A 27,375-nucleotide genomic window follows, 5' to 3' on the forward strand; every position below is an offset into this window, starting at 1 on the left:
AACGATTTGATCTTCATTAAAGTCTGGTAAATCAGCTGCGTTTCCCATTATGCTAATAATCGCGTTACGTTTGGAAAGACAATGCATAGCGGCTTTATACACTCCAACATTAGCTACACACATGCAGTGGTTTTGTTTTTGGGCGAGCCCATTGTTATAGATGGAGGGTGGTCATTATGTAATGGCTCTTTGGTGTGTATATATAGAAGTAAAGACATGAAGTAAGAAATTTAACACTAATTAATTTTTTGGCCCCCTTATTGAGTCTAATAATTTTAAAGTATAATTAATTCTAAAATTTAATTCAAATTTTACACTGAATCATATTTTGTTTTCCCTATTTGTTTTAAAAAAAAATCAGAATTTACTTAAATTTCATTTTTATTTAGTAATATATAAATTTTAATTTAAGTTATACAATGTTTTTTGGGGGGGTTTCAAATTCTGTCTTGTTGCAATTTTTCGCATTTTGAGAAATTACTTTTTTGCCACTGAATTTTAGTTTCACCAATGATGCCAAACTAGCAAACCTAAGCATCTCTACTACCAACAATCTCTTTCATAGTTTCGGTTGAAACTATGAAAGTAATTGAACTAGTAATTGAAAGTATTTGAAGTTTTTAATTATTTCTTGTGAGTTTATATTTCAATTCCGTTTAGATTAAGTTTTTCACTAAATTATTTTATAATTTCGCTTATGTTTGCAATTCTTTGGATAACGTTCCCTTTGTTTACAGGTAAAATTTTGATTTGAATTTTTCACTAAAGTATTATATTATTTCACTTACATCTTCAATTCTTTGGGTAGAGATCTTTATTTATAGGTAAAAATTTTGATTTGAATTTACTTTGTTTTTCCTTTGCTTTGATGTGGGGGGGGGCAGAATTTTCAAGTGAACTATTATAATTAAAATACACTGGAATGGTTCATTGGCTATTTCTGGATACAGAAAAGCAAGGAGAGATATCAACTGATTTCAATGTTTCTCCTCCAGATGAAGTGACATTGAAGTTGATTGAATTGCTCTTTTGTAGTCTTTGTTCTTTAAAATTCACTGTCTTTTACTTCCTTGTACGAAGTAAAAAGGAAGTATTGCAATCGCGAAAAGTTTCGGGCAGCATATTTCAATGAAAATATCCATTTTGACCGCTATCGAATGCAATTTAACGATGTTTTTGCGTGATATCTGTACGTAAGAACAGAATAAAAGACTCGTTTCCTCCAAAAAAATTATAAAACTGCTTTAAAATTAATTCTGAAGAGAATTTTTCGTAGCGTCTGTACGAACGTATCTCGCATAACTCAAAAATGAGTAGCCTCAGAACATTGAAATTTTGTATATAGGACTGCTATAACATGCACCTCGTATTTTGGTTGCAATCGGCCACACCAAACGTATATAAATATATTTATATATATATATATCCACTCTGATACCCGGCTCAGTGATCTCAGTTTCTTTACTCTTATATGTTTGTAAATTGTACATTTTTTGCTTTAAAAATGATTGAATTATGTTGTTTTTATCTTCCAGTTAAAGTTTTTATGCCTTTAGTAAATCCGTATGCAATATTTTTAGAATTATCAACAATTTTAAAGTGCCGCTAAGCCTTTTTTTTATGGCGGCCATTGACTGTTTACATTTGCAACAGCAGACTAGTGGATTTGTTGCCAATCTAGAGAAACTTAGCTTCGCAACAACAAAGATAACGCCTTCATTTACTATTGCCAATTAAATCATGTTTAATACTTTCTGGAATTTTTTCGAGGAAATAAGTGTTTAAGATTTACTTCGTAATTTTTAATATAGATATTTTGAGTTTTTATGTATTTTTGCCTTTTTGCGAAGTGAGAACTGAATTAATTGAATGAGAAATACTCAATCGTCTGTGAAAAACTGTTTCTTTCTTTCTTTTTTTTTTTTTTTTTTGTTTGCTTAATTCCTTTTATACATTATTCTAGCTTTATTATAGTATTTGAATAGAACATGTGGCAACGATTAGATAATTCTATTCTTTAAATGATATAAATTTTGTGCATTATGAGTTATAATATGAACGAAATATAATACTGTTAAGTGAATCTAGCGCCAGAGTGTAGCTATGGTAAACAAATACTAGAGTGAATTTTAAAGAATGCATTTATTCTATTGTGGTTTATGCGCTGTCGGCAAAGTAGATTTAATTCAATCCAATAAGTTTAAATGAAATGCAAGAGCAAATGCACATAATTTAGTATTCCTTATAAGGAGGTCATGTGGTTTACACATCAGATTTTTTTAGTTTGGATATTACTTGTTTGAAGTGTTTTGTTGAATTCTTTTTTAAATTTAAAGGATTTTATGAAATTTATTACTTATGATTTTCAATTTTGGTTTTGTGAAAAACTGGTTCTAAATTTCTTACTTTATGCATTTACCGATAATTTTTCAGCACCTCAACGCACGAAAATATTAAGCATGGTTATATTATGTTCTTTTAAAAAATTGTTTTGTAATTATACACATATATATACAGGGTGTTTTAGAATTACTTGTATAAACTCGGATGGAAGGTAGAAAACATCAATCAGAATCACACAAGAAAGCAGGGTTCCAGATGGATAGGTGAACATGCATCATTTTACTAACACCAAGTCAGCCAATATTTACTTCATTAATGGTGTAGCTAAAGGAAATGGAGACACAGCTATATGGCTATATCATGAAAAGAGTTCCAATGAGATGAAAAGCATATCAACAAATGTTTGCTCACATGCATCAGAACCTGATTAAACCTGGATCCTTAAGACTTATAACACATGACACCGGGCAGGTGCAATCAACAGAAATATATCCAATTTGAAGAGGTTCTATGGAATGCCATGAACCAAAATCTCGGCACAAGTGTACATACTCTTGCCACTGGAACAACTGAATCCACATAAATTGTGTGGCACCTTCTGCAAAGTGAAGGCTTAAAAACCTTTTCATCTTCAGAGTCCAAGCATTGCAGGCAAAAGATTATTCATGATGTGTTGCATTTGGACAGTGGTTTCCACAAAAAGTGTTTCCGAACGACACTTCCTTCTTTCTGTTTGGTTCATTTATGAAGAGTTCTTTACGTATGAGGTGTTCAATACCCTTAACATGCACATATGGGCCGTAGACAATCCACTCAGAACCAGACCAGATGTCGCACAACAGCAATTTGCTAAGTGGGAATCATGGCTGACCTTATTTGGTCAGCCCATACATTGTAATATCTTTTTATTTAACAAATAACTATATTAATTATTGAAGTGGCAACACCCTATTTGTATGATGTAACTGTTGTTCAGCAACAGAAGAAATTGTTTAAAAATTTTTATTCTGAAATTTGACCAGCTAGTAGATGTATGAAAATCTTGACACTTAAGAATTGTATACAAATTATCTATTTCCGTACACTAAAAATAAAATTTATGTTTTACTAGGAAGATTATCTGCTTTCTCAATTTCTGCAAAATACATTATAGGCTTATTAAATTGGAGGTTTCACCGAGATACTGGAAATTAGAAGTGCAATTATGAATTTCAATCGTGCTGGTCTCCTAATCACAGAATGTTGCTGAAATTTTGAGAACAAGTTTATTAGTACCAATTGATGAGTTTGTTATTTCAAGAAGAAACATATGTCAGAAGTCTACTGTTTTAAAGCCAGATTTTGAAGCGGATCATTCAAAGGTTATCTTCTGTGTTTCTATAACTTGCATCCGAGCAAAGAATTGTCAGAACAAGATATTGCTCATCTCCGAAGATAAAATTAACTTTCGGTTACATAAAAAAGTGTTTATTATATTTAAATAGTGTAAAATAACTGATACTAAAAATTTTAGGTATAAATTATAATTGATATTTGTGGTAAAAAAGGATTTTAAATTATTATTTAGCCTTTACTGTTATTTGTATTGAATTTTTATGTTGATAACTGATATGTGTAAGCCATCCCGGCATTTATATATATATATATAAAAGAACCGCTAAACGTTTTTTTAATTTGTTGCCAAGCAGGTATGTGAGAATAAGTAGTAACATCAAACTGACATAGTGTGATTTGATTATACTGCAGAATTGACAAAAGTCTTTTCTTAGTTCTTGCCATCCAGGCGTGTGGTAGATAGTAACGTCATCCCAACGTATTACAGATTGTATATTGTAAAAATTGTATTGCCAAACTGGCAAAAATTGTTTTTGTTATCGCCAACCAGCCGTGGAGATAGGTAGTAAAATCGTCAAACTGACGTGTGTAAAATTCCATTGTGTTGCCTAACTGTCAAAGGTGTTTATATAGTTATAGCTAACAAGGCTTGTGAATAGTGAGTTAAAATGTCAACCCGACATAGTAGTATATTATTTTGTGCCAACCTGGCAAAGTTGTTTAAATAATTCTCTCCAATTGGTTAGTGTGATTTTCGTATTTGAAAAATTAAATCTCGCCAGAAATTATACATTTTTAATACAAGTACGACCTTTTAGATTCAATTTCAAAAGGAAGCCTATTTAAGGTAACCTGTTTAACATGTCATTCTTAGCTAGAAGTAAAAAAACAGGATTTAAAAGTATTGGCAGAAGAGTTAGGTTTAACCGTGAGACCTGAATTTAAAATTGCTCAGTTGCATAAATTGATTACTTAAAGTCCTGGTTATGATGAGGAGTTGTAATTAGAAAAGACAGGGAAAGAAAAGAAGAACGTGAAAGAGAAGAAAGTGAAAGGGAAGAGAGAGAAAAGGAACGTGAAAGATATAAAAGAGAAAAAGAACGCGAAAGAGAAAGAAGAGAAGAACATGAAAGAGAAAGAAGAGAAGAACATGAAAGAGAAGGAAGAGAAAGAAAAGAATGTGAAAGAGAAAGAAAAGAAGAGCTTGAAAGAGAAAGAAAAGAAGAGCGTGAAAGAGAAAAGCAAATTAGAGCCTTTGAGCTACAGAAACTTCAGTTGGAAGCAATGGCTGCGACAGCACAGCCAGTAGAAACTAGGCAGTTACCTGAGCAGCCTTTAAAAATCAGAATTCACGATGTCATGCCACGTTTCAACCCTAAAGAAGATGAAATAAGTTTATTTCTGGTGTTATTTGAGCGTCAACATAAAATTATGAATATACCTGCTGAAAATCAAGTGACTCAACTTATTTCATTGCTGCCTCCTAATATTGTTCAGCTTATTGCGAGAGAACCAGAAGAGGATGCGAAAAAGTATGAATATGTAAAAACTTTACTGTTACAACAATTTAAATTGAGCGCGGAAAAATTTCGACAACTATTTAATTAACACCAAAAATCTACTGAAAGTACTTAATAAGACTTCTACTATGAATTAAAGAATTATTTAGAAGGATGGCTAAATGGATTAAACATTAAAACTTTTGAACACCTAAAAGATCTCATGCTGGTTGATCAAATTAAAAAACGTATTTCTCCTGATTTCAAAGAACATTTTACGGATGAATGGACTACCATCATTTCAGCTACTGAGATGGTTAAGAAAATTGAAGATTTTGAAGATGTGAGAAAATTAATAAAATCAAAGTTTTCTGCCAGTCAAACTGAGAGATTTAACTAAGGATCATTTAAACCTCGTTACGAAAATTTTGTGAAAAAAATAGAGCATCCGCCTCATTTTAAGCATTCTGATAGATGGGAGGATGATTCAAAATACCAGAAACATCATTGACAAAGGAATCAATTCCAAAACAAAAACCAAGAAAATTTATATGACAAAAGATATCGACCACGTTGTTTCGAGTGTGGGTCTACGAACATTTTAAGCCTCAGTGCCCTAGCTTAAAACCAAATGAAAAGGTAAATTGCGTATCTTCGAATGATGTTTTGTTAGAGACACATACAATTAATGGTTTAGTTAATGCATATGAAATGCCTATTCTTCAAGACACAGGAACCACTGTTGATGTTATTTCTTGAAAATATACAGATAATGCAAAAATGACTGGAGAACATGTCTGGGTACAATATCTTTTAAATGACAATTTAGTGTGTCTACCGTTAGCAAAGTTGAAATTAATTGTGAACTTGCTCATATAAAGACAAAGGCAGCTGTTGTTACAAATGATCCCGGCAGATATGTATTGGATAACAAAACTGCCCAATTGTTCAAAGATAAATCATTCTTAAATTTAGAAAAAATAAATGGGGCAAAATGGGGAAAAAAGAACTGTCTGTTATTGAGACTGATGAAGATATTTTACCACAAACTGATGAGAAAGACAAAGAAATTAAGAAAATAATTAATGTTCATTCTAAGGAATTAATTGAATCTCAGCATCAAAGCAGAGATCTAGCTTCATTGCTTAGCGAGAATAAAAATGAAAATTACAGCAAGACAAATGATTTCAAGGTAAAAGGAAATGGGTTGCTGGTGAAAAAGAAAATAGACAAAAATGGAAATGAAAAGGAATTAATTGTTATTCCTGAAAAACATATTGATCAAATGCAGAACTATTCATCTTTGATGCAGATCCAAACAAATAACAATGCTAAAACTCAGGGTAATTTGGTCAATACTCACCCTCCTAATAGTCAAACTTCTGTCAATGCTTTACAGAAATCTGACAGACCGTCTAAGCTTTCACCTCCTGATGAGAAAACTGAAGTTATTGATATGGAAGTTGACTCACCTTATTTACCTGCTGATTCATCTTCTGTGGATAATGTGTATGAGTATTCCCCTACAAGTTCCCCAGTTCTTTCTTCTCTAAAAAGCAAAGTTGTGTTTGACAGTTTGTTAACAGCAGATCAAAGAACTTCTGATAAAAGAACTCATGAAGGTGCTTCTAAGAAATTAAAAATACATTCAGAATCTATGCACTCGTCAGAAAACTCGCAAAGAGGCACAAACACGATAAAGGATACTCAAAGTTGCCACATTCAATGAGAATGCAAATAGCAGATAAGAACAAAAGTTCATCTCGCAAAGAGCAAAGCTGACAAAATTAAACGATTCTCATTTAAAAGCTCTAGATGAATTGCCAAGTTCTGGAGTTGAGATGCAAGTCAAGGAAAAGTTTTTAAAGAAACTGAAAAGACAAAAGCAAATTGTTAAAGAAATAAAACTGTCACAAAAGCCTCTGTCACACTCACCTGATTTCAATAAGGAGTTTATTTTGCAAACTGATGTTTCAGACTCTGGTATGGGTGTCATTTTAGCTCAAAAAGATGAACGAGACAATGAACAGTATTATACCTCAGTAAGAAGTTTACAGAAACTGAAAAAAAGTACTCTACCACAGAAAAGGAATGTGCCGCCATAATACTTGCTGTAACGAAACTTCAATGTTATTTAGACGGGCATACTAAATTCCTCAGCATGACCAATCAAAATCCCCTAGTTTGGCTCAAAAATAATGTGAGCCTATATCCACGACTTATGAGATGGGTACTAGTACTACAACCCTACAATTACACGGTCATTCATCGAAGTGGTAAAAACCATAAAAATGTAGATGCATTAAGTTGTACTCCCTGGCCTGATTAAATAATTTGTTCCTCTATATAGATAAAAAAATATTTTGTTTTTTCCTCTCTTCCTCAGTGTATGTTATTTGCTGTATTTCAATTCTGTATTGTGCTAACATTGATGTTTTGGGGGGGGGGGAATTGTAAACTTTAATTTATAAAAATATAAATTAAAGTTTATCTGGAGGAAGGAGAGGTTGTAATATCTTGTTATTTAACAAATAACTATATTAATTATAGAAGTGGCAATGCCATATTTGTATGATGTAACTGTTGCTCAGCAGCAAAAGAAATTGTTTAAACATTGTTATTCTGAAATTTGACCAGCTAGTAGATGTATGAAAATTTTGCCACTTAAGAATTGTATACAAATTATCTATCTCCGTAAACTAAAAATAAAATTTATGTTTTACTAAGAAGATTATCTGTTTTGTCAATTACTGCAAAATACATTACAACATCTTGCTACCTTGAATGAGCACTTACGAGTACAGTCAAAAGTCATTAATCTGGACTCGTCGGGACTTCGGCGATTCTGGATTATAGATCAACTCTGGTAAGATGGCATGCAGAAATTACAAAATTAAAAATATGAAACCATAATTTATGAAATAAAGAACAATTATGATATAAAGAGTATCAAAATTTACAAAAAGAAAAAGCTTAATATTTATTTGTTTACTTTATTAAACATTTCTTTCAATGTAAGTTGTTTAAGTTGCTTCGTTTCAATAATACTTTCTCTTTAATTCTATTAAACAGACATAATTTCTTGTTCAGTTACAAAGTTCTGCCGTTCAAGTCCTATAATTGCTGTGTCGAGAATACCGACTAATTTGTCAATTAAAATTTTTTTGTTTTCAATAACCTCTGTGTCACTTTCTTCACAATCGGAAGCAAATTATAATGACGTGGAACTTGATTTAAATCATATCAAAGACGGAGTACATCGAGATGAATTACTACATTTAGTAAGGAATTAGAAGCCTAATAAAATAAAAACATCTGCTCTGAAGATAACGCTAGTGCTGACAGATCAACTTCCAATTCATTGCGTGCCGCGGCGTTCCCCCATCCCGCCGCAGAGCAGCGTGAAATTGATAAACAGATTTCGGAATGGTTAGATAAACAAAGTTTTATGCCTTTATTAAATTTTTGCAGCGATTCCACTTTTTGTTTAATGGACTTCGAAACATACTTTCGCTTTGTAGATCCTTTGGGAGCTCCAGCATCCGAAATTCTATTTGACATAATCGAAAGTTCAAACTTTCTTTTATAAAATTGCTCTAACAGTCTATATATGTCTCATATTACAGTACATCCTTTACATATTAAAAAAAATATATCGAATATTCTATTTGACATAATCGAAAGCTCAAGCTTACTTTTATAAAATTGCTCTAACAGTCTGCAAAAAATAATAAGCTGGATCCAATTCGAAGATTAAGGAACAACGCAATCTGCAACATTAACTGAATTAGATAATTTTAGCTTAGCTTATACCATCCATTATACATTAAACGCGCATGCGTAAACATATTATGCGCATGCACACACGCATATTCGCAGCCGTAAAGGTCTTACGTGACGCATGCGCAGAAAGTTTGTAGCTTTGAGGTCAGGATTATAGATCATTCCGGATTATGGGTGTCTGAATTAACGACTTTTGACTGTAGCGCATGCACATTAGGCAAAAGGCGCTGAATCATCTGAGAAAAACTGTTTCTCTTTTATTTCTTTTATACACCGATTTAGATTTATTATAATATTTGAATAGAACTTGAGGTAATTCTTCAGATGATATAATTTTTGTGTGCTCTGAGCTATAAAATGAATGAGATGTAATGCTGTTAAGTGATTTCAGCGCCAAAGTTTCACTGTGGTAAAAAAATATAGTGAATTTTAAAGACTGCATTTATTCTATTGTCGTTTATGTGCCATCGACAAAGTATATTTAATTCAAAATTCGTTAACTGTTAATTCAATATGTTTAAATGAAATGCAGGAAAATTGTGTATAATTTACTATTTTGTACAAGGAAGTCATGGGGGTGTACACATCAGAATTTTTTTTATGATGTCATTCAAATGGCGATAGTCAACACAAAATCTAGTTGAATCATCCTTCTTTCCGACCATGATTATGGAAAGGCCCAAGCACTTACTGATGGCTCAATTATATTGTTTTCCCAGCATTTTCTTTAGAAGTTATCTCAGCTCTTCCTATTTAGCAATCAGTAGACGTCTTGGATTCTAAATATCTTCTTCACAAGCTGTCAGTCTTTTGGTATCCAGTATTCTTTTCAAAGGCTGCTCAAAGTGGCTATAACTCCTCTGAGCATTAACTTGTCATGTTCTCTTTCAATAATTAGTTCTGTAAATTTTAAATGTCGAGGCAAGAGGATAGGACGTTTTTCTTCATTGATAAAATCGGAGAATTGTAATCTTTCTCCAAGCTGCACAATTCCCTCATTGTCTAAAAACAGAGAAAATATATATGTGGACGACTTCTTAGATATGCTTTTACCAGTTTCTAATGCCGAAATTTCTGAATTATATGCTACTCCTCGAATTTTACGGATCCAGAACTCTTCATCATATTTAGGGTCATCAACTGTGGGAAACATTTGTTTAGTTTGTAAGTTTTCTAGTTTTCAAATGAAGTGTTTAATCCAAGCTGTCATCCTTAATATTTTCATAAGATTACTGTACTTGGAAATATCAAATAATTCATCATTCTCTTTTATGATACATTTATACTGTTGGGCACAAGCAAACTTCTTTCTATATTCTAAATTTTCTTCTTCAAAAGTGTCTACATTACCAGAGGGCTTACCATTCTAAAAGCCAGAGTGGTCCATGCCACCAAAGTTGGTAATTTCTTAAGTTAGCAATAGTAGTTCCTCATGATATAAGGTCGGCCAGGTTATCTTTCCCACAGCAATAATGCCAATCACTGCTTTCAGATAGCTTCTGAATTTCATAAGTTCTGTTCCTGATGAAGGGTTTAAATCTTTCGGGAGATTCTCAAATCAGGAAATACCTTATTTGAGTATCAGTCCAATGGAAGGGGATTGCTTTGTATTTTAAACATTTTGTGATTTTATCGCTCAATCTGGTAGACAAAAGTGCACCCAAGAGCTCCAACCCAGGAATTGTTAGTAATTTCAGAGGTGCAACTCTACTTTTGAAAGCAACAAAACTGTTTGAAAAGTTCCATTGTTCAAACCTATTCTCAGATATTACACGCATCCATAAGCTTTCAGACTAGCATCAGAAAAGTTATGGAGTTCTATTTGCTTCACATCTACATCTCACAATCCCTCTAAATAGTAACAGGGAATCCTGAGGTGGTTCAGTTTTTGAATTTCTTCATACGAGGCTTTCCATTTAAAACTAAGATCAGGTGGTAGTTCATTGTCCCAATCAATTTTGGCAGATCAGATTTCCTGAAGCAAACACTTTATTCTTATGGTGAAGAGACCATAAAATCTGACAGGATAAAAATATACCCTGCGGTTCGTAATAGAAAATGTTTTGAGTTAATTGATGAGGATATGAAATTTGTTGAGTGTCAAAATAAAAATTATTATCCGCATATCAGTTAATTCCTAACACTTTGATAGGGCCAACTTCAGGATATTCTTGTATTGAAAATTCTTTGTAACGACAAATATCATTCAGTTCTTTTGAATTAATATGCCACTTACGCAGTGACATGCTAGCTTTGTTGAAAATGTTCACAATTTCTAACCTTGTTTTCAGGGTTTGTTCTAAATTTTGTTGACCACCAATAATATCATCAACATACAGACAATTGTTTAAGAGTTCCACTGCTTCAAAACATATTTCTGAAAGTGATGCTTAATGGTAGCAGAAAGTAGAAAAGTACTAGATTTTACTCCGAACAAAACTCTTGTAAATCTAAAGGTTTTCAAATTATCAATTGCTATCATTGGGATCATCATTCCAAAAGAACTGTGTAATGTCCCTGTCTGCTTCATTTAACGCTATCTGTAAAAAGGCCTATATAATGTCAGCTGGAAGGCTATCGAAATTTGTATAAAATTTTATCAGTAAATAAAAAATATCAGGATATAAGTTCGAATCATTATATAAACAGCTGTTTAATGAAAGCGTATTTGGTTTGTGGGCTGAAGCATCGTAAACTTTTCTTAGTCTGCTGGTTGCTCTATCATTTCTGATGTCTGCGCTATGAGGTAAATAAAATAGGTCTTATCATTTCGAATGTCTTCCTGAACTGGTTCAATAATATGTTTTACCACATAATCCTTTAAAACCTCTGTATACTGAACAAGCAAAGGGTTATCAATTTAAAATTTGTTACTTAATTTAAAAAATCTTTTAAATGCTATATCCCTATTATCTTCCATTAAATGTTTTGAATTTGGTTTCCACGGTAATCTTACTTAATATCTGCCGTTCTTATATCCTATTCGAAAGATTTCATAATTTCTAAATAAACAGTTTTGTCGTTTTGAGTATCACTTTCTAAACCTAAGTTTTCTAGCTTTCAACACTGTTGTAACTGATCTGATATCAAGTTTTCATTTACTATTACTTTCATAGCTAATAATTCACTAAATTCATTATTTACTTTACCCTGCAAACAACACCCAAATAAAGATTATGTGATTAAGACACAATAACACGCCGAATAAATACTAATTCAGAAGTCAAACAACAAAAATCAGCGTTAATTTAAAAAATTTTCACATGACTAGTTTCGATGGTTTTACCGAACCATCATCTTCAGCTGCAAAACCGCAAATGAACAAGATAGGAAATAATGTTTAGATAAGATAAGAAAGCCTGGACAAGAATAAGCAAGTGGCGCCATCTGTTGGCGAAACCAGAACTAAAACATAATTTCTCTAAAAGCCGAAGGCAAATTTGGATTGGAATTAGGATCGTTAACTAGAACAGAAAGATTTTTATGAATGTGAAATGCCTCTAGAAAATCCAGTTCTCCAATGGAAGATGTTTTTTGAATAATTTTGGCAGCAGAAAAATTGAAAGTGTGATTTTCGGACCAACAATGTTGAGCAACAGAAGACTTCTGTGTTTCCTTTTTTCTAACATATGCCTCATGTTCTTTGACGCGAAATTTTAAGGCTCTCTTAGTTTGGCCAATGTAAATTAAACCGCACTGGCAAGGAATCCTATAAATACCCCAGGAATTCGTATCCGGAATGGGGTCCTTGAGTATAGAAGTTGGAATTTTATTGATGGGAGAGTAAACAACCCGAAAGTTAAATTTCTGCAAAATATGTGCAACTTTATAGCTAATTGATGGAAAGAAGGGAATGACAACAGAATTTTTATAATCTCCTAAAATAAGAGTGTGGCTTTTAGTGTGTTGAGATGAGAATTTTTTAACTGCTTGATTAATAATGTTGGGTGAAAAGCCCCTGTCAATAGCTATTGCTTTTAAATAATTTAGTTCTTCATCAAGGGCTAGTTTGGAGGAGCAAACTTGAAGAGCACGGAAAACATAGGAATAAAATGAAGCTAACTTTTGTTTAGTCGGATGACATGATTTAAAGTGTGGTGGAAGGCAAACCGATGAAGGTTTACGGTAAACTGTAGTACTGAAGTTGGATGTGTTACGTGTGACCAGAATGTCGAGAAACGGAAGAGAATTGCAAGTCTCAAGTTCAAAAGTGAACTGAATAGCAGGATCAATAAAATTCATTGTTGAAAGAACTCTATTTAAATCATCTTTATTACCTTCAAACAGGGTAAAAGTATCGTCTACGTAGCGGAACCATGCCGGGAAGTTTAAAGTTTCAAACAATTTTGATTCATAATAATGCATGTAGATATCAGCCAGGATGGGACTGAGGGGGCTTCCCATGGCTAATCCCTCAGTTTGCTTGTAATATTTATTTTGGAAAACAAAATGTGTTTGTTTCAAACAGAGTTGAGTGAGAGAAATTAGCTCATCAATTTCGATGCAAGAGAAATGAAAATCGCGAAGTCTGGTTTCTAGACATCTTAATGCACCCTCCACTGGGACATTGGTGAATAATGATTTTACATCAAAAGAAACCATGAGTAAATTACGAGGAGAAATGTTTTTAACCTTTTTTACAAACTCTATTGAATTTTTTATGGTGTAAATGTTATTGTCTAATAGAGTGGAAAATCTAGAAACTAAATATTTAGCTAATGGATACGAGGCAGTACCTAAATTTGATACAATAGGGCGGAAAGGAATACCACTTTTATGAATTTTGGGAAGAGCATATAATCTGGCACAATTCGCAACAGATGGGATAAGCGAATGTTTTAAGTTGCTTGAAATGATTTGCGAAGATTTGATCGCAGTTTTTATTTTGGATAAGTCCGAAGGTGAAGGATCTTTAGGGATCGGATTATATGGTCCTTCGTTTAAGAGTTTAGTGACACCATCGATGTAAGTGTTCTTATCCATGACGAAGATCTGGCCACCTTTGTCGGCCTTTGAAATGACAATATCCGGGTTAGAATGAATCTCGTGCATTGTAGCTCTTTTTGGAGAAGAGGGAGAAAGCTGGTTGAGCCCTCTCTTGGGCCAGTGGACAAATAATAATAATAAAGAACTCTCCACAGTATTCCCCCCCCCCCCGAGAACCAAAGGTACGATGAAAAAATCAGTTTACAAATATCTGGTGTTGAAGCGCATACGTCTTCCCAATCGTGTGATGACTGGTGGAGCATTGGGAGGAAGCGTAAGGTCGATCGAAGGAGAAGTATCTGGAGAAACAGTTGGGTCCGGGGAATCAGGAGTGTTGCTGGGCACAGGAACCTGAGTGTTTGAAGCTTCGAAGAAGGCAGGCTTCAGTCAATCTATTCCCAGAACAGTTTCCTTGTCACGCACGAACGGTGAAATGTTTATTGTTACGTGCACAGACCTTGAAGGGTCCATCGTATGGAGGAGTGAGTGGTGGTTTTACCGAGTCGTTTGGCACAAACACGTTAGTGCAAGTGCTCAGTGTATGGTGTACGAATGTGGCAGATTTTTTGTAGCATGATGTAGAATCGGAGACTTCTTCATCGCCTCTCAGAAAGTCTGAAGAAAGGATGCTGGATCGACTGGAGCAGAGGATGGCTGAAAGAACTCAGATGGTAATCGAAGGGCTGTGCCGTAGACAAGTTAAGCGGATGTACCTGCGAGGTCTTGGTTGAAGGAAGAATGTAAATCAAAAAGCACAAGAGGGAGTAATGTAGTCCAATGGATGTCATTATGGCACTTTAGAGCTGCTTTTAGGTGGCAGTGGAAACGTTCCACTAAGCCGTTGGCAGAAGGATGGTATGGTGAAGTGCGAATTCAGCATATTCCAAGCATAGATGTCAGAGAAGCGAAAAGGTGGGTCTGGAATTGTTGACCTTGATCAGTTGTCACAAATGATGGTACACCAAATCAGGCAATCCAACCGGAGATGAATTGTCGAGCCACAAAATCAGCAGAGATGCCCTGAATGAGAAAAGCTTCAGGCTAACAAGTAAATCTGTCAATGCAGGTGACTAGATATCGATAACCGTCAGATGGTGGCAGAGGACCGATGATGTCTATATGAACATGGTTGAATGGTTCGGAGCTGATCACATTTTTTTCCAAAGAGCTATGTGTGTGCCGGGTAACTTTCGAACATTGGCACATGATGCAGAAACGAGTTCAATTGGCAATGTCCTTTAGCATGGATGGCCAAACAAATCTTTTTTGTATGAGCTTTTTGGAACCCCGGATACCTGGGTGCGATAGGTTATGGAAACAGTCAAAAAATTTTTTTCTGAAGTCAAGTAGTACATAAAGTTAAAGTCTGTTGAAGTATCGCACAATAGTTGGATGTCCCGAGTAAGTTGTAATGACTGGAATTTTAATGAGCAGTTTGAGTCTTCAATGAGCAGTTTGAGTCAGATGTTTTAACTTCTCATCGGTGGCTTGCGAGTGGGCAATAAGTGTGAAATCCAGCAATGCATTGGCATCGATGCCTTGAATACGCGAGAGAGTATCTGCGACAACATTGCTGGAACCTGATATATGCTGAATATCCATGCTGAACTGAGCTATGTAATTTAAATGCCGAATTTGTCTCGAGGAAGCAGAATTTGATTTTGATGTGAATGCATAAGTTAAAGGTCGGTGATCAGTAAATATAGTGAAGTGTTGACCTTTGAGATTATGCCCGAAATATTTTATAGCTGCATAAATAGCTAATAACTCTGTCATACAAACTGTATTTTTGTTCGGTGGGGGACAGCTTACATGAGAAAAATCCTAGCGACTGGTAGTTATTAGAGTGTAGAACTTTTAAGACAGCTCCGATGGAAATGTCAGAAGCATCGACTATAATACTCAGCTTTTGGTTAGGAGAGTGATAGGAGAGAGTTGCAGCATTAATAAGGTCGTGTTTACATTTTTCAAATGCCTGATTCAGTTCATTGTGCAGCTTGAAGTAATTCAGGAGATAATCTTCTTGGTTTTGAAAAAATAGGAGGTCCTTTAGTTTCAATGTGATGGAAAATTGTTGACATTGGTGCCCTCTCAAAAGTTTGCGAACGATTTATCAAGCTGGGGTAATCGGCATAAATTTTGTCAAATTTTGAGTTACCCATCGAAATATGAATGCTAGTACTGAGTGGGTTCACATTGGGGAGTCTACCACAAGAATATAGTTTAGTTTGTCCATCAATTAAATGGTTGTTTTTAACATATATAAGTAAGTTTAACTTCGTGAGAAAGTCAACACCTATGATGGGTTGATAGACGTCTGCCAGGACAAAAAGCCAAGTAAAAGAGCGACATTAAGCTTAAATTGATGGTCAAAAGTTTGGTGACATTAGCAGCAAAGAGTACCAATGCAGCTGGGTTTTTGGCATGCTGACTGTAACTCTTGGGAATGACAGATAAATCGGCTCCGGTGTCGATTAAAAAGGTGAGTTTTGACGATGGATCGGCCAAAAGAATTCGATTAATGTGGCGGTCGCAATGTTGGCTGACAAGCGATCGTCAATCTAGTTTTCTGACTGCCGGAAATTGCATGGAGAAACACACTTCCGTGCATTGGAATCGAAATTATTATGGTAAAAACAAATGTTGTTGCACGGTTCTTTATACTGACGATAGCGTCCATTGGATATATTACATCTTCTGTTGCATTGAGAATGAATGTCTCTTCATTCACAGGAATGCTCTCGGCTGTTTTTGATAGGGAAAGTTCATTTACCTGTTTCGTCAGCTTTGCAACTTGCTGTTCAATGGGAGAGGTACATGCCGTAGCAGAACTATTTATGTTAGGGAGAGTTTTGAGATCTGTAATTTTATCTGTTAACACTGTGAGTTTTGGGAGGCAGCAAGAATACTCTGTGTATTTTGCGGGAGATGGGATATCCATAGAGATTTCAACAAGGGTTCTCCTCCAGCGAGGTTTCACGTACAACAAAGTAATTGTGAAGGGCATTGATTGCCAAGTTCTAGCCCCTGAAGAAGTGTACAGATCTTTGACTCCTCACTTTCAGAAAGCAATTCAATTAAGTGAGTTTTTAGTGCATCGCATTTGCCAGTCACTGGTGAGTGCAAAATGATATCAAAAATGCCATTGAGAATATCGAATTCGATTGCAGATATCACATGATTGAATTTCGCGGAGTCAACAGTGATTCCGGCGATATCAAACTGGGCCTCCAGTTGAGCAAACCACAAAATAGGATTGACCTTCCAAAATGGGGGAGGTTTGACGGAAACATGTGAGATATTAACCGTTTGATTGCTATGCGGCGCAAAAGCGCTGCGTTCATTTGTCTCGAAAAACGCAACGCAGTTAGTTATTTTAGAATGCACTCGTGTTACAAAGAACGCGTGAGGTCAGACTACGTTCACACCCACGGAGCAACAAAGACACACTGAAACTCGCAGCGCTTGTTTTCGAGACAAATGAACGCAGCGCTTTTGCGCCACGTAGCAGTCAAACGGTTAAGATCGTCTGCGACGGTTCGTGGCGGAGCCATGATTCACAAAAACATATATATATATATATTACCAAATGTGAGATAACTACACAAAAATCAACCACTAATAAATTCACATACAATACTAGTGCAAAATAAATAAAGTTAATGCAAGCATTAAAGTCAGAAAAACACTTTTTGTAGGTTTGCTAACCGAATATAAGCATAAGTTTTAAAGTACTACTAACTAAGAATTTGCATGGCTTACCTCCAAATTATATATGAAAAATATTTGCTCAGTCAGCAGCATATTCAGCATAACACAATTCACTTAGAGAAAAATATTCCAAAAAACTTATTTTGTGATATATAACCACGTTGTACTATGATTCTAAACTGAGTGGACTGTATAGCAAAAGAACTAACTAATTTATTAACAGTAATTAACTAAATTCAGATCTATTACATGCTCTGGCATATTGCTTAGCCGAAATCAGATGGCCAAGTGAGCGTTTATTCAATAGATGGCACTGTATGTAACTTAACATGCCGTCGACCGTTGAAATTACAAATTTCAACATGTAAATTACAAACAAACATACAATTTAACATTTCAAGAACAACTAATTCTACAGTACAAATATGAAAGTTAATAGATAATCTTTCATCATGAATACAATATAAAATAATATAACATTTTTAAGAACATAAACATTCATTATGCTACAATCGAACTTATTCTTAAACAGTTCCATTTTTATGTAAATCACAATTTTCAATAAGAATGTAATGTAAACTAAGCATTATTATCCTGCATAGGTAATAAACAAATTTTACTAATACATCGAATATACACACCATTTGATGTTTTCACTTTAACAACTCTGGCCTTATTATCTTTACCAGGTAAAACTTCTAGAATTCTGGCTAAAGACCATTTAAATAGGGGAAGATTATCTTCCTTTAACACAACTAACATACCTGCCTTTAAATTTTCTTTATTAATAAACCATTTGGTGCGTTGTTGGAGATGATTTAAATAACCAGTTAGCCAACGTTTGCAAATAACTTGAATGAACTTGGTAATAACTTGGCATTTAGAAAGTCTATTATCTTCAAAGTCATTTGCATCTGTTGATAAAGGTAAAATTGGACGAGAATTGAGAATACCTTCAATCTGTGTGACAACAGTCCAAAATTCTTCTAAAGTCAATTTATAACTGCCAATTGTACGCTGAAGATGATATTTAAATGACTGAGTACCTGCTTTCCATAAACCACCGAAATTTGGCGCTCCAGGTGGAATTAGTTTCCAACTTAAGCCTTCAGATGTTAAGAAATCTGCTATGTCAGAATTAGAGTTAAGGACTAAGCTATGCAATTTTTTTAGTTCTGATTTTGCACCAACCATATTAGTACTGTTATCTGACATTATAGTATTACATTTTCCACGTCTAGCAATAAACCTTTTAATAGTAGAAAGTAATGAATCTGTGGTTACATCAGTTACTACTTCTAGCTTTACCGCTTTAGTAGCTAAACATATGAATGTAGCAACGTACACTTTTGCATAATTACCCTTTCTCTGATTTTTATACTTAGTGAGGAATGGACCAGAAAATAGAGTCCACACGTATTAAATACAAACCCTGGGTTAACTCTTTCACCAGGTAAATTTCCTATAAGTTGTTCACATACAATTGGTTTAGCCTTAAAACATGTTACACATTCATGTACAACCTTTCGAGCTATATTTCGACCATTAATAACCCAAAACTTACTACAAACCTAATGCAATAGTGCTTGAGCACCAAGATGTAAATATTTAACATGGTAATACTGAAAAATTAATCTAGTAAATCCATGATCTTTTGGTATTACATAAGGAAACTTTTGGTTGCAATTCAGATTACTATTGGCAAGTCTGCCTCCTACTCTCAAAAGAGAATCATTATCTAGAAATGGACATAAAAATTTTAACTTACTTTTGGAAGAAACACAGTTCTTATTTTTTAAGGATAAAACATCCTTGCTAAAATGTTGTTACTGTACATACCTGATCATGATTTTCTCAGCGTCATCTAATTCCTTAACAGTTAGAGAACCTATTAATTTTTTCCCCTTACAACTGGCTATAAATCTACAAACAAAACTTACACACAAATAATACGAATATAGTTATTACTAATGTTAAGAATATGATCTAAAACAAGGGTATCAGAGTTCACATTTATAGTCAAACTCAAGTAATCCTTGAGTTCTTTGACGTATTCCACATCAACCATATCAAATGAAATTACTTCACAAGGATTAGTCAAAAACCTCTCCTTAGTTAAGAAAGTTGGACCATACCACCATAAAAAATTATGAAGAAGATCTTTAGGTTCAGCTCCACGTAATATCAAATTAGCTGGATTATTGTGAGTGCTAACATAGTACCATTCCTGAACAGCAGTCATGCTGCGAATAACAGACACTCTATTAGCAACAAATGTCTTTAGTTGATGGGTTCCTTCTTAATCCATGCTAACACTATTGACGAATCAGTGAAGTAATACATCTTGGCTATAGGCAGCTGAATGGCCTCTAATATTCTTTTCATTAGTTTTACCAACAGAACTGCACCAAAAAGTTCCCAACGAGGAATGGTAATTGACTTCAGAGGTGACACGCGAGACTTGCTGCACAGAAGCCTTGATGAACATTCATTTGAAGATGACATATATTTCACATAAATTGCAGCACCATAGGTTTTCTGACTAGCATCACAGAATCCTATAATTTCTATTTGGTTAAAACAAATCTGGGGATGCGATAATCATTGACTATTTTGAGACTATGCAGAAATGCCTTCCATTCTTCACAGTAATTTTTAGGAAGAGGTGTATTCCAATTTAATTTTAGAAGCCAAAGTTTTGTAGAAATATTTTTGCTTTTGTCGTAACAGGTCCAATTAAACCTAACGGATTAAAGAGGCAACCTATTGTTGATAAGACATCTCTTTTCGTTCTTGTTTCTTCAAAGTCAGGTATTTTTAAATCATAATAAAAACAGTCTGTAGACATATTCCATAACATTCCTAAGGCCTTTGTAATCAGGCTTATCCGTAACTTGAAAGGTGTAATCCTGAGTTGCACTTTCTTTATTCTTTGATAGTTCTGGAATATTTGAACACCATTTGTGTAACTGCATTCCACCACGTTCTAGAAGACAGGTTAACTGTGTCTGCAACTCCTTGGCTTCTTGCAGCGTATTAGCTCCAGTGATAATGTTGTCCACGTAACAGTCCTTCAGTATGGCTCTTGAGGTATGAGGAAAGTCAGTTGCTTCATCCATTGCTAACTGCTTCAGGACCCTTGTTGCAAGGAATGGTGCACTTGCTGTTCCGTATGTTACAGTCCTTAGATGATAAGACTGCACAGGACTACCAATTGATTCTTTCTACAGGATCAACTGCAGGTTTCGTTGAGATGGTTCAATAAGTATGTGTCTGTACATCTTCTGAACATCAGCTCCTAATGCATAGTTGTACTTTCGAAATCTAATAATAATAGAAAATAAATCTTCTTGAGGTATTCGCCCTTTCATTAATATTGAATTAAGTGATATTCTATTGCTAGTAGCCGCTGATGCATTAAACACAACGCGAAGCTTGCTAGAGGCTTTCTCTCGCCGATAAACTGCATGATGACTAGGATAACTGCATGTCGATGTTTCAATTTCTTGAACTTCTTCCATGTGATTTAGATCCTTATATTCCTTGATAAAATTCTTATATAATGTTTTCATATTCGAATCGCTTTCTAGTTGATTGATGCAATCTTTTTTCAGCCAGCGTTTCCGATTCTCCTAATTCTACACCTTCCCTTATGGGTAACTGAACTACATATCTTCCATCATTTTGTCTATAGTGAGTACGCTTGAAATGTTCTTCACAGTATTTTTCTTCTTCACTCAAAGCATTCTCGATATTTCAATGGATTCAACTTCCCAAAATCTTTGCAAAATTTCTTCAACTCTTTCTTCACTATTTTGAACTAAACCACAATAATTTACTTTTGAGTTACTCTTGCATGCACCAGACGCGATATATCCAAAACCTGTTTCTTGGAATATTAACGGTTGATTTTCTAATTGAAATTTTCCTTGTTTTAAAATCTCAAGAACATTTCGCCTCCTAATAACCTATCTATTTTGTTAGGTGTTCTAAATTGCGGATCCGCTAATTCAATATCAATGAGAATATTTAATGACTGCACATCTAAACTCCTTGATGGAGTTACATTGGTTATTTTAGAAATAACCAAGCAATTAACTGATCTTACATACGTTAAATCCTTATTCGAAATCTGTACATCTAGTTGATAATTAATATTTATAACGTTCTTATTAATTCCAGTGACAGATGCATACATTCTTTCTTTCTTTATATTTAACAAATTAACAATTCCTTCACACAGGAAACAACTCATGCTGCCGTTATCAAGTATGGCGCAAACTGGAATTCTTTTTCCTTCTGAATTGCAAACATATGTTATTGCAGTTGCCAATAAAACGTTTTTTCTGGGTGTCAAAAGACAACTTGATCGGTTTTTATTAGAGACATCTGCATTCTTGTTTATAATTTTGTCACTCGTTGCTTCCGTTTTTGTTTTGTCTAGCTTTTGTTCCATGGCGCCATTTCTGAGCAGGCGATGAATTAATGAATGATGTTTTTTATGGCATTCCAAGCATCTGAACTTAGAACTGCATTTTGCGATTAAATGTTCCTTACTGAGGCAGTTTAGACACAGTTTATGCTTTTTAACTATTTCAATATCTTTGATTTAGATTTAGTTTTAAAAATGAATCACATTTATGCAGTGGATGATTGTTATTTTACATATAACACAAATCGAAACACTATCGTTTTAACCATCAGAGCCTTTGATTTCGAATTTTTTCCTAACGGATATTTCACTTTATTAGTACTACGGTTAATGTTATCCATTAACTGACATCTTTTCTCTAAAAACGAAATTAATTCATCAAATGTAGGAACTTCCATAGCATTAACGCTTAATTCAAATTGTTTGTGAGTTCCAAAATCTAGTTTCTGAAGTACGATATTTAATAACAGAATATCCGATAAATTATTTTCTCATACTTTAAAACATTCAAAGCCATAACGTTTTTAGTAACGTTATCTATTACATATCTTATTCCTTTAGACGATTCGAATATTAAAGTACGTAAATCCATTATTGACTTTATATGCGTCTCAATTAATATTCTTTTACTTTCATACCTATCTTGAAGAGCTTTAAATAGAGAACTAAAAGTATCACAAACAGTTTCAAGATTTTTTGCTTCATCAGTTAATGCAGCCTTTAAATAGTAGAGTTTCTGAACTTCTGTCAATTGAGTGTTATTCGCTATGATGTTTTTGAATTGAAGCTTAAAATTATTCCATTCGGTATATTTACCATAAAATTTAGGAATTGGTAATTCTGGCAAACGTACTTGTACTTTAGGATCAAATTTACTACAATCATTTTCATGTTCAGAATGAGTGATAGATGATAGAATTTCCATAATTCTTACCTCGAGTACTTCAGTTCTTTCTTCCATTTCGGCGATTTCTTCATCAATCGCTGTGACATCTTTTTCATCAACGCTTTCGAAATATCTATTCCTTAAGTTTCTAATATCCATTTGAATGCCTTGAAGGGATCTATACTTTATTCGAATTTCGTTCTTATTTGAACTATCATATTTCTTCACTACATTTTTTAACCTAGTTAGTTTTGCTTTTAACAAAATTTTATTTCTATCTAATGCCAGTATTTTTTTTCATTTCTCTGGCTACTATGACCATGTACTATGATTCTAAACTAATGAACGGACTGTATAGCAAAAGAACTAACTAATTTATTGACAGTAATTAACTAAATTCAGATCTATTCCATGCTCTGGCATGTTGCTTAGCTGAGACCAGATGGCCAAGTGAACGTTTCTATCCTTATCCAATAGGTGGCACTGTATTCTAACTTAACACACGTTGTAGGATTTATATGTCGATCACTTCTAAGCACTCTGATGTTTTGCATGAGGCCCATTCACAAGCACATTGTTAAGGAGACACAATTGTTTTTCACACTATTTTGCATGAAAAGACGATATTTTCACTTCACAGTACTTTATAAGCACAGAACTTGATGATGCAAGGAGAATCTAGGAGGCACGTGATTACTAACTTGATGGGTCATCATTTATGGCTTTCATCTATGGATGCCATTTTTGTGTTGCTGCAGATAAAACGATGATAGCTTAGCTCGATGATTTTAACATTTTTATTTAACACTAGAAAAAGATATATATTTTAACACACGTTCACTTATACACAGTCACATTGATTACAGTTTGCACGATAAGCATTTTACAGGTAGCAAGTCCATGTAGGTAAAAAATAATGAAAGTCATATCACAGCTATGAAGACATCACAGAGCAGAGGAGAGGTGAGCGCGTGCTTCACCGACGGCAGCCAAGAACAGAGTAACCAGTCCGAATTTTCCCCTAGTGTAGAAGAGGGAGAAAGCTGGTAGTGCCGACTCTTGGGCCAGTGGACAAATAATAATAATAATAAAGAGTTCTCCACAAGCTGTTTAAATTTCAAATTTATTTGTTCTGAAAGTTCTTCCAGCTCTTTTTCTCCTATTTCATTTTCTAAGATTTTAGAAATCAATCTTGTTGTAAGAGATCTAAGAGTAGTTCGCCCAGTTTTTACAATTTCTATTTTACTACCTTGGCAATCTTCACACACTTGCTACATGCTCCTCCAAATTTAAAAAACACAAATTTTTAAATTGTGCAGATGTTCATGGCCAGAATGCACCATAACGCAAAAGGCTATTCTAGAGTCGAAAATTCTATTGTATCTAAAGTCTATCTTTCTATATGAAGAACATTATATCTATATCTATGATTGACTAAAAGCAAGGTTAAGTTAAATATTTATTTATACTATATACAGTTAATTAATCTACATATGGAAAATTCTACAAATCAAAGGATATGGCTTAATGTACATTTTTGTCTGGCATCTAACTGAACTTTTTCTTCAAGTGGGGGCACTCCTATGACATCATATTTCCCTATGCTAAACTTTTGTGCCTTGGAGATCTTCTGCAATTCCTCTCTATGTGGCCTTCACTACAGCAGTTCCAGCACTTTAGGGTCAGTTTCTTGTCACTCCTATTCTGTCTCAAGGCACTGACTTGGTTAAATCGTGCAAAAATAAGCAGTCACACGATCCACTGTTTCCTGAACTTAAACAGCTCTGATTGGGAGTCAGCCTCTACGAATTGCTTACTGGGCTGCCTTGAATTTCATGGCATGGTCTAAAACTTTTTAAAATCTTTGACATCTGCTATTCTCAGGACTTTTTGTATTTCAGGATCCTGGATGCCATCGATGAATTACTGCAGAGACAGTATTTCCCTTGCTTCTGTTGGGCAGTCTAAAAAAGTGAGATGAGACAGCCTTTCAACATCTAAGACAAGCTGCTGGAAGGAGTGCTTCTGTGGGTTTCTGCTGTCGAGATTTTAACTGAAGCCTGCTATAATGTTTTAAACACCTCTCCCCAACATGCAGCTCAACCACCCCAGATAGCGTTTTGTAGTCTAGGCTCTGGTTCGGGGACAGAGTTTGGAGGATAGCTGTTGCATTTGCTCTCAAAGAAGCAGTGAGATGGCAGGTTTTAGCTTTGGAATCCCATCCATTTTCATTTGCCAGTATAATGAACTATGTCTGGTAAACTTGCCAGTAAGTCTTTCCATCATATGTGGATAGTTTTATAGAGAGTTAGGATGACATATGTTCGACTTTAGAGATTTAGAATTGTGATCATCTCTGTTCATGTTTTCTTTGGGATTCAAATTCGGGTGAAAGTCTATCCCAGCCAGTTTCCTTACTACCATGCCAAACAGGATATTATAATGAATTGAAAGTCACAGATAAGAAAGAAAGTCAATAGGTAAAATAGATTTGTCCATAAAAAAAAAAATAAATAAATAAATAAAATAAAAAAAATCTTGCATGTAGCAACGTTTAGATTTGGGATAATTACCCCCTTTCTTAATATTATTCCTTATGTATGTTTTTATAAATAATTAGTGAGTAAAACTTCAAATTTAGTAAAATATTTTTTCATTTATTATATAAATATTCCCTCCCATTAGATGCTTTCAGATCGTGCGTTTGGTCATCATGCAATTTCAGTTTGAGACCAGCGGCCTAGATAATCAGAACATTAACTGATTCCTGCACTCAAGCAGTAACATATGCATGAGGTTTTAGCATAGCAAAAGATGCTAACACCTAATCATCAAATTTATAAAAGTTAGCATACATGCCATAACAAACAGTTAACAATACCAGTTTTCCAATATGGTTTTGAAATATGTAAAAATTTTGAGGCTCTCTTACTTGTTCACAGGATCAACAATTCCTCCTCCATTTGCACCGAGACCCTGTCCTTCTGACCATCCTAATTTTTGCAGCATCTGGTAACCAATATTGTCTGAGGTTATTTTGTGCTCTTTGTAATCAGAGAGATCAGGTGGACGACCCTGCTTCACAGCTTCCCATTTTTCTAAGAAATTTTCTAACTCTTCTGGAGGCAAGAAGTCTCCTATGTGATGTTTACCCTTTGCCTGCTCTGTCAGTTCTTCAGCCCATACTAAAAGTAACAATTCAAATCACAAACAGCTACTATTAGGAAAAGCAGTTATAAGCTGATCAATAAACAAAAAATAAAATGCTCAAATAAAAATATTCGGCACCTCTTGGTTAAAAAGTGATTACTATACTTAGTCACTAAGAATGCGAAATATGACATCCCAATCTGGAATGTGTGAATTTCAAATGTTGTCAGAGGATTATGTGGTAGCTGCTTTAATAACTGCGTTTGAAATCTGCGTATGTGGAGAACCTTTTAAATGAAACTGGCTTTTATACACATAGGGAAAACAATATAAATACCCATCAAACCAGGGCGTTCATTGGAATTCGAACACCACTAGTATTCAGCTATCTTACTCTCTTGGTACTTTAACAAGGACATAGCACATCATAAATAAAACATTACATATAAATTAATTTAAAGCATTATATATTTTTTCATGATATTCCATTTATGAATTCATCAGGACATATTTTGATAATCTTCTGAACATACATTTGATTTTAATAAAACACTATGATTTAGATAAACACACTGAATGTTTTTAATGATGATGGAGACAATGGTAATGCTCTTAGAGGTGAAAGTGACTGTATAGAACAAAAGACGTTTCATATTCAGAAGAGAATGACTGCAAACCAGAAGCAGATAATTCTTATAAAAAATTCTACATAGCTTTACAGACTGGGAGGGGTGGGATGAAATATCTAGTTCTCAGCAATGAGAGAGGATGACTCCACATAAAAGAACCAAAAGAGGTAAACAAAATAAAATTAATTTTCCTCATGCAACTGGAGAGTGAAGAAAATATTTTTGGTCATTCTGTTTTAGTAAAATGATTCACAGTTTAAAGCTGTACATAAAACAAATAAAGTGAAAATTTTACATGACTATGAGATTCTAATTCAATTGAAATCAAAACTGGAAATAGCTGGGGAAAAAAAAAAAAAAAAAAGAGAGAGAGAGAGAGAGCTTGCTTGAACATTTCATTAAAATTCATGAAAAAAGTATCTTTAAGAAGCAAATTATGTTGAAAATAGTGCGGAAGAAGTATTTAGGTGCAAATGTAATTTATCAATGAGAGGCTTGGGGAATTTCACGGTAGATGTGGTTTCAAACAGTACATACTATGAAAATTGCTAAAATATTAAGATAACATTTAAGCAATAGCGAATTCAAATTTATTTATTGCAGATCTAGAGTGAGAGATGC

At 34.2% G+C, this 27,375-nt stretch overlaps 1 protein-coding gene across 2 annotated transcripts in view; it reads right to left on the minus strand.

The window, feature by feature from the left end:
• LOC118194223 (SURP and G-patch domain-containing protein 1-like) overlaps positions 1-27,375 on the minus strand; it is a 118,165-nt gene that overhangs the window by 21,777 nt on the left and 69,013 nt on the right. For both annotated transcript variants that reach the window (XM_085823861.1, XM_085823860.1), the window contains exon 10: positions 25,908-26,160. In XM_085823861.1, the coding sequence (XP_085679987.1) occupies positions 25,908-26,160 (253 nt within the window). The remainder of the gene's footprint in view (positions 1-25,907; positions 26,161-27,375) is intronic.

The sequence above is a fragment of the Stegodyphus dumicola genome, chromosome 9 (genome assembly GCF_044657685.1).
Source record: "Stegodyphus dumicola isolate Sdum_Otavi_A_Nest chromosome 9, ASM4465768v1".
NCBI classification, from domain to species: Eukaryota; Metazoa; Arthropoda; class Arachnida; order Araneae; family Eresidae; genus Stegodyphus; species Stegodyphus dumicola.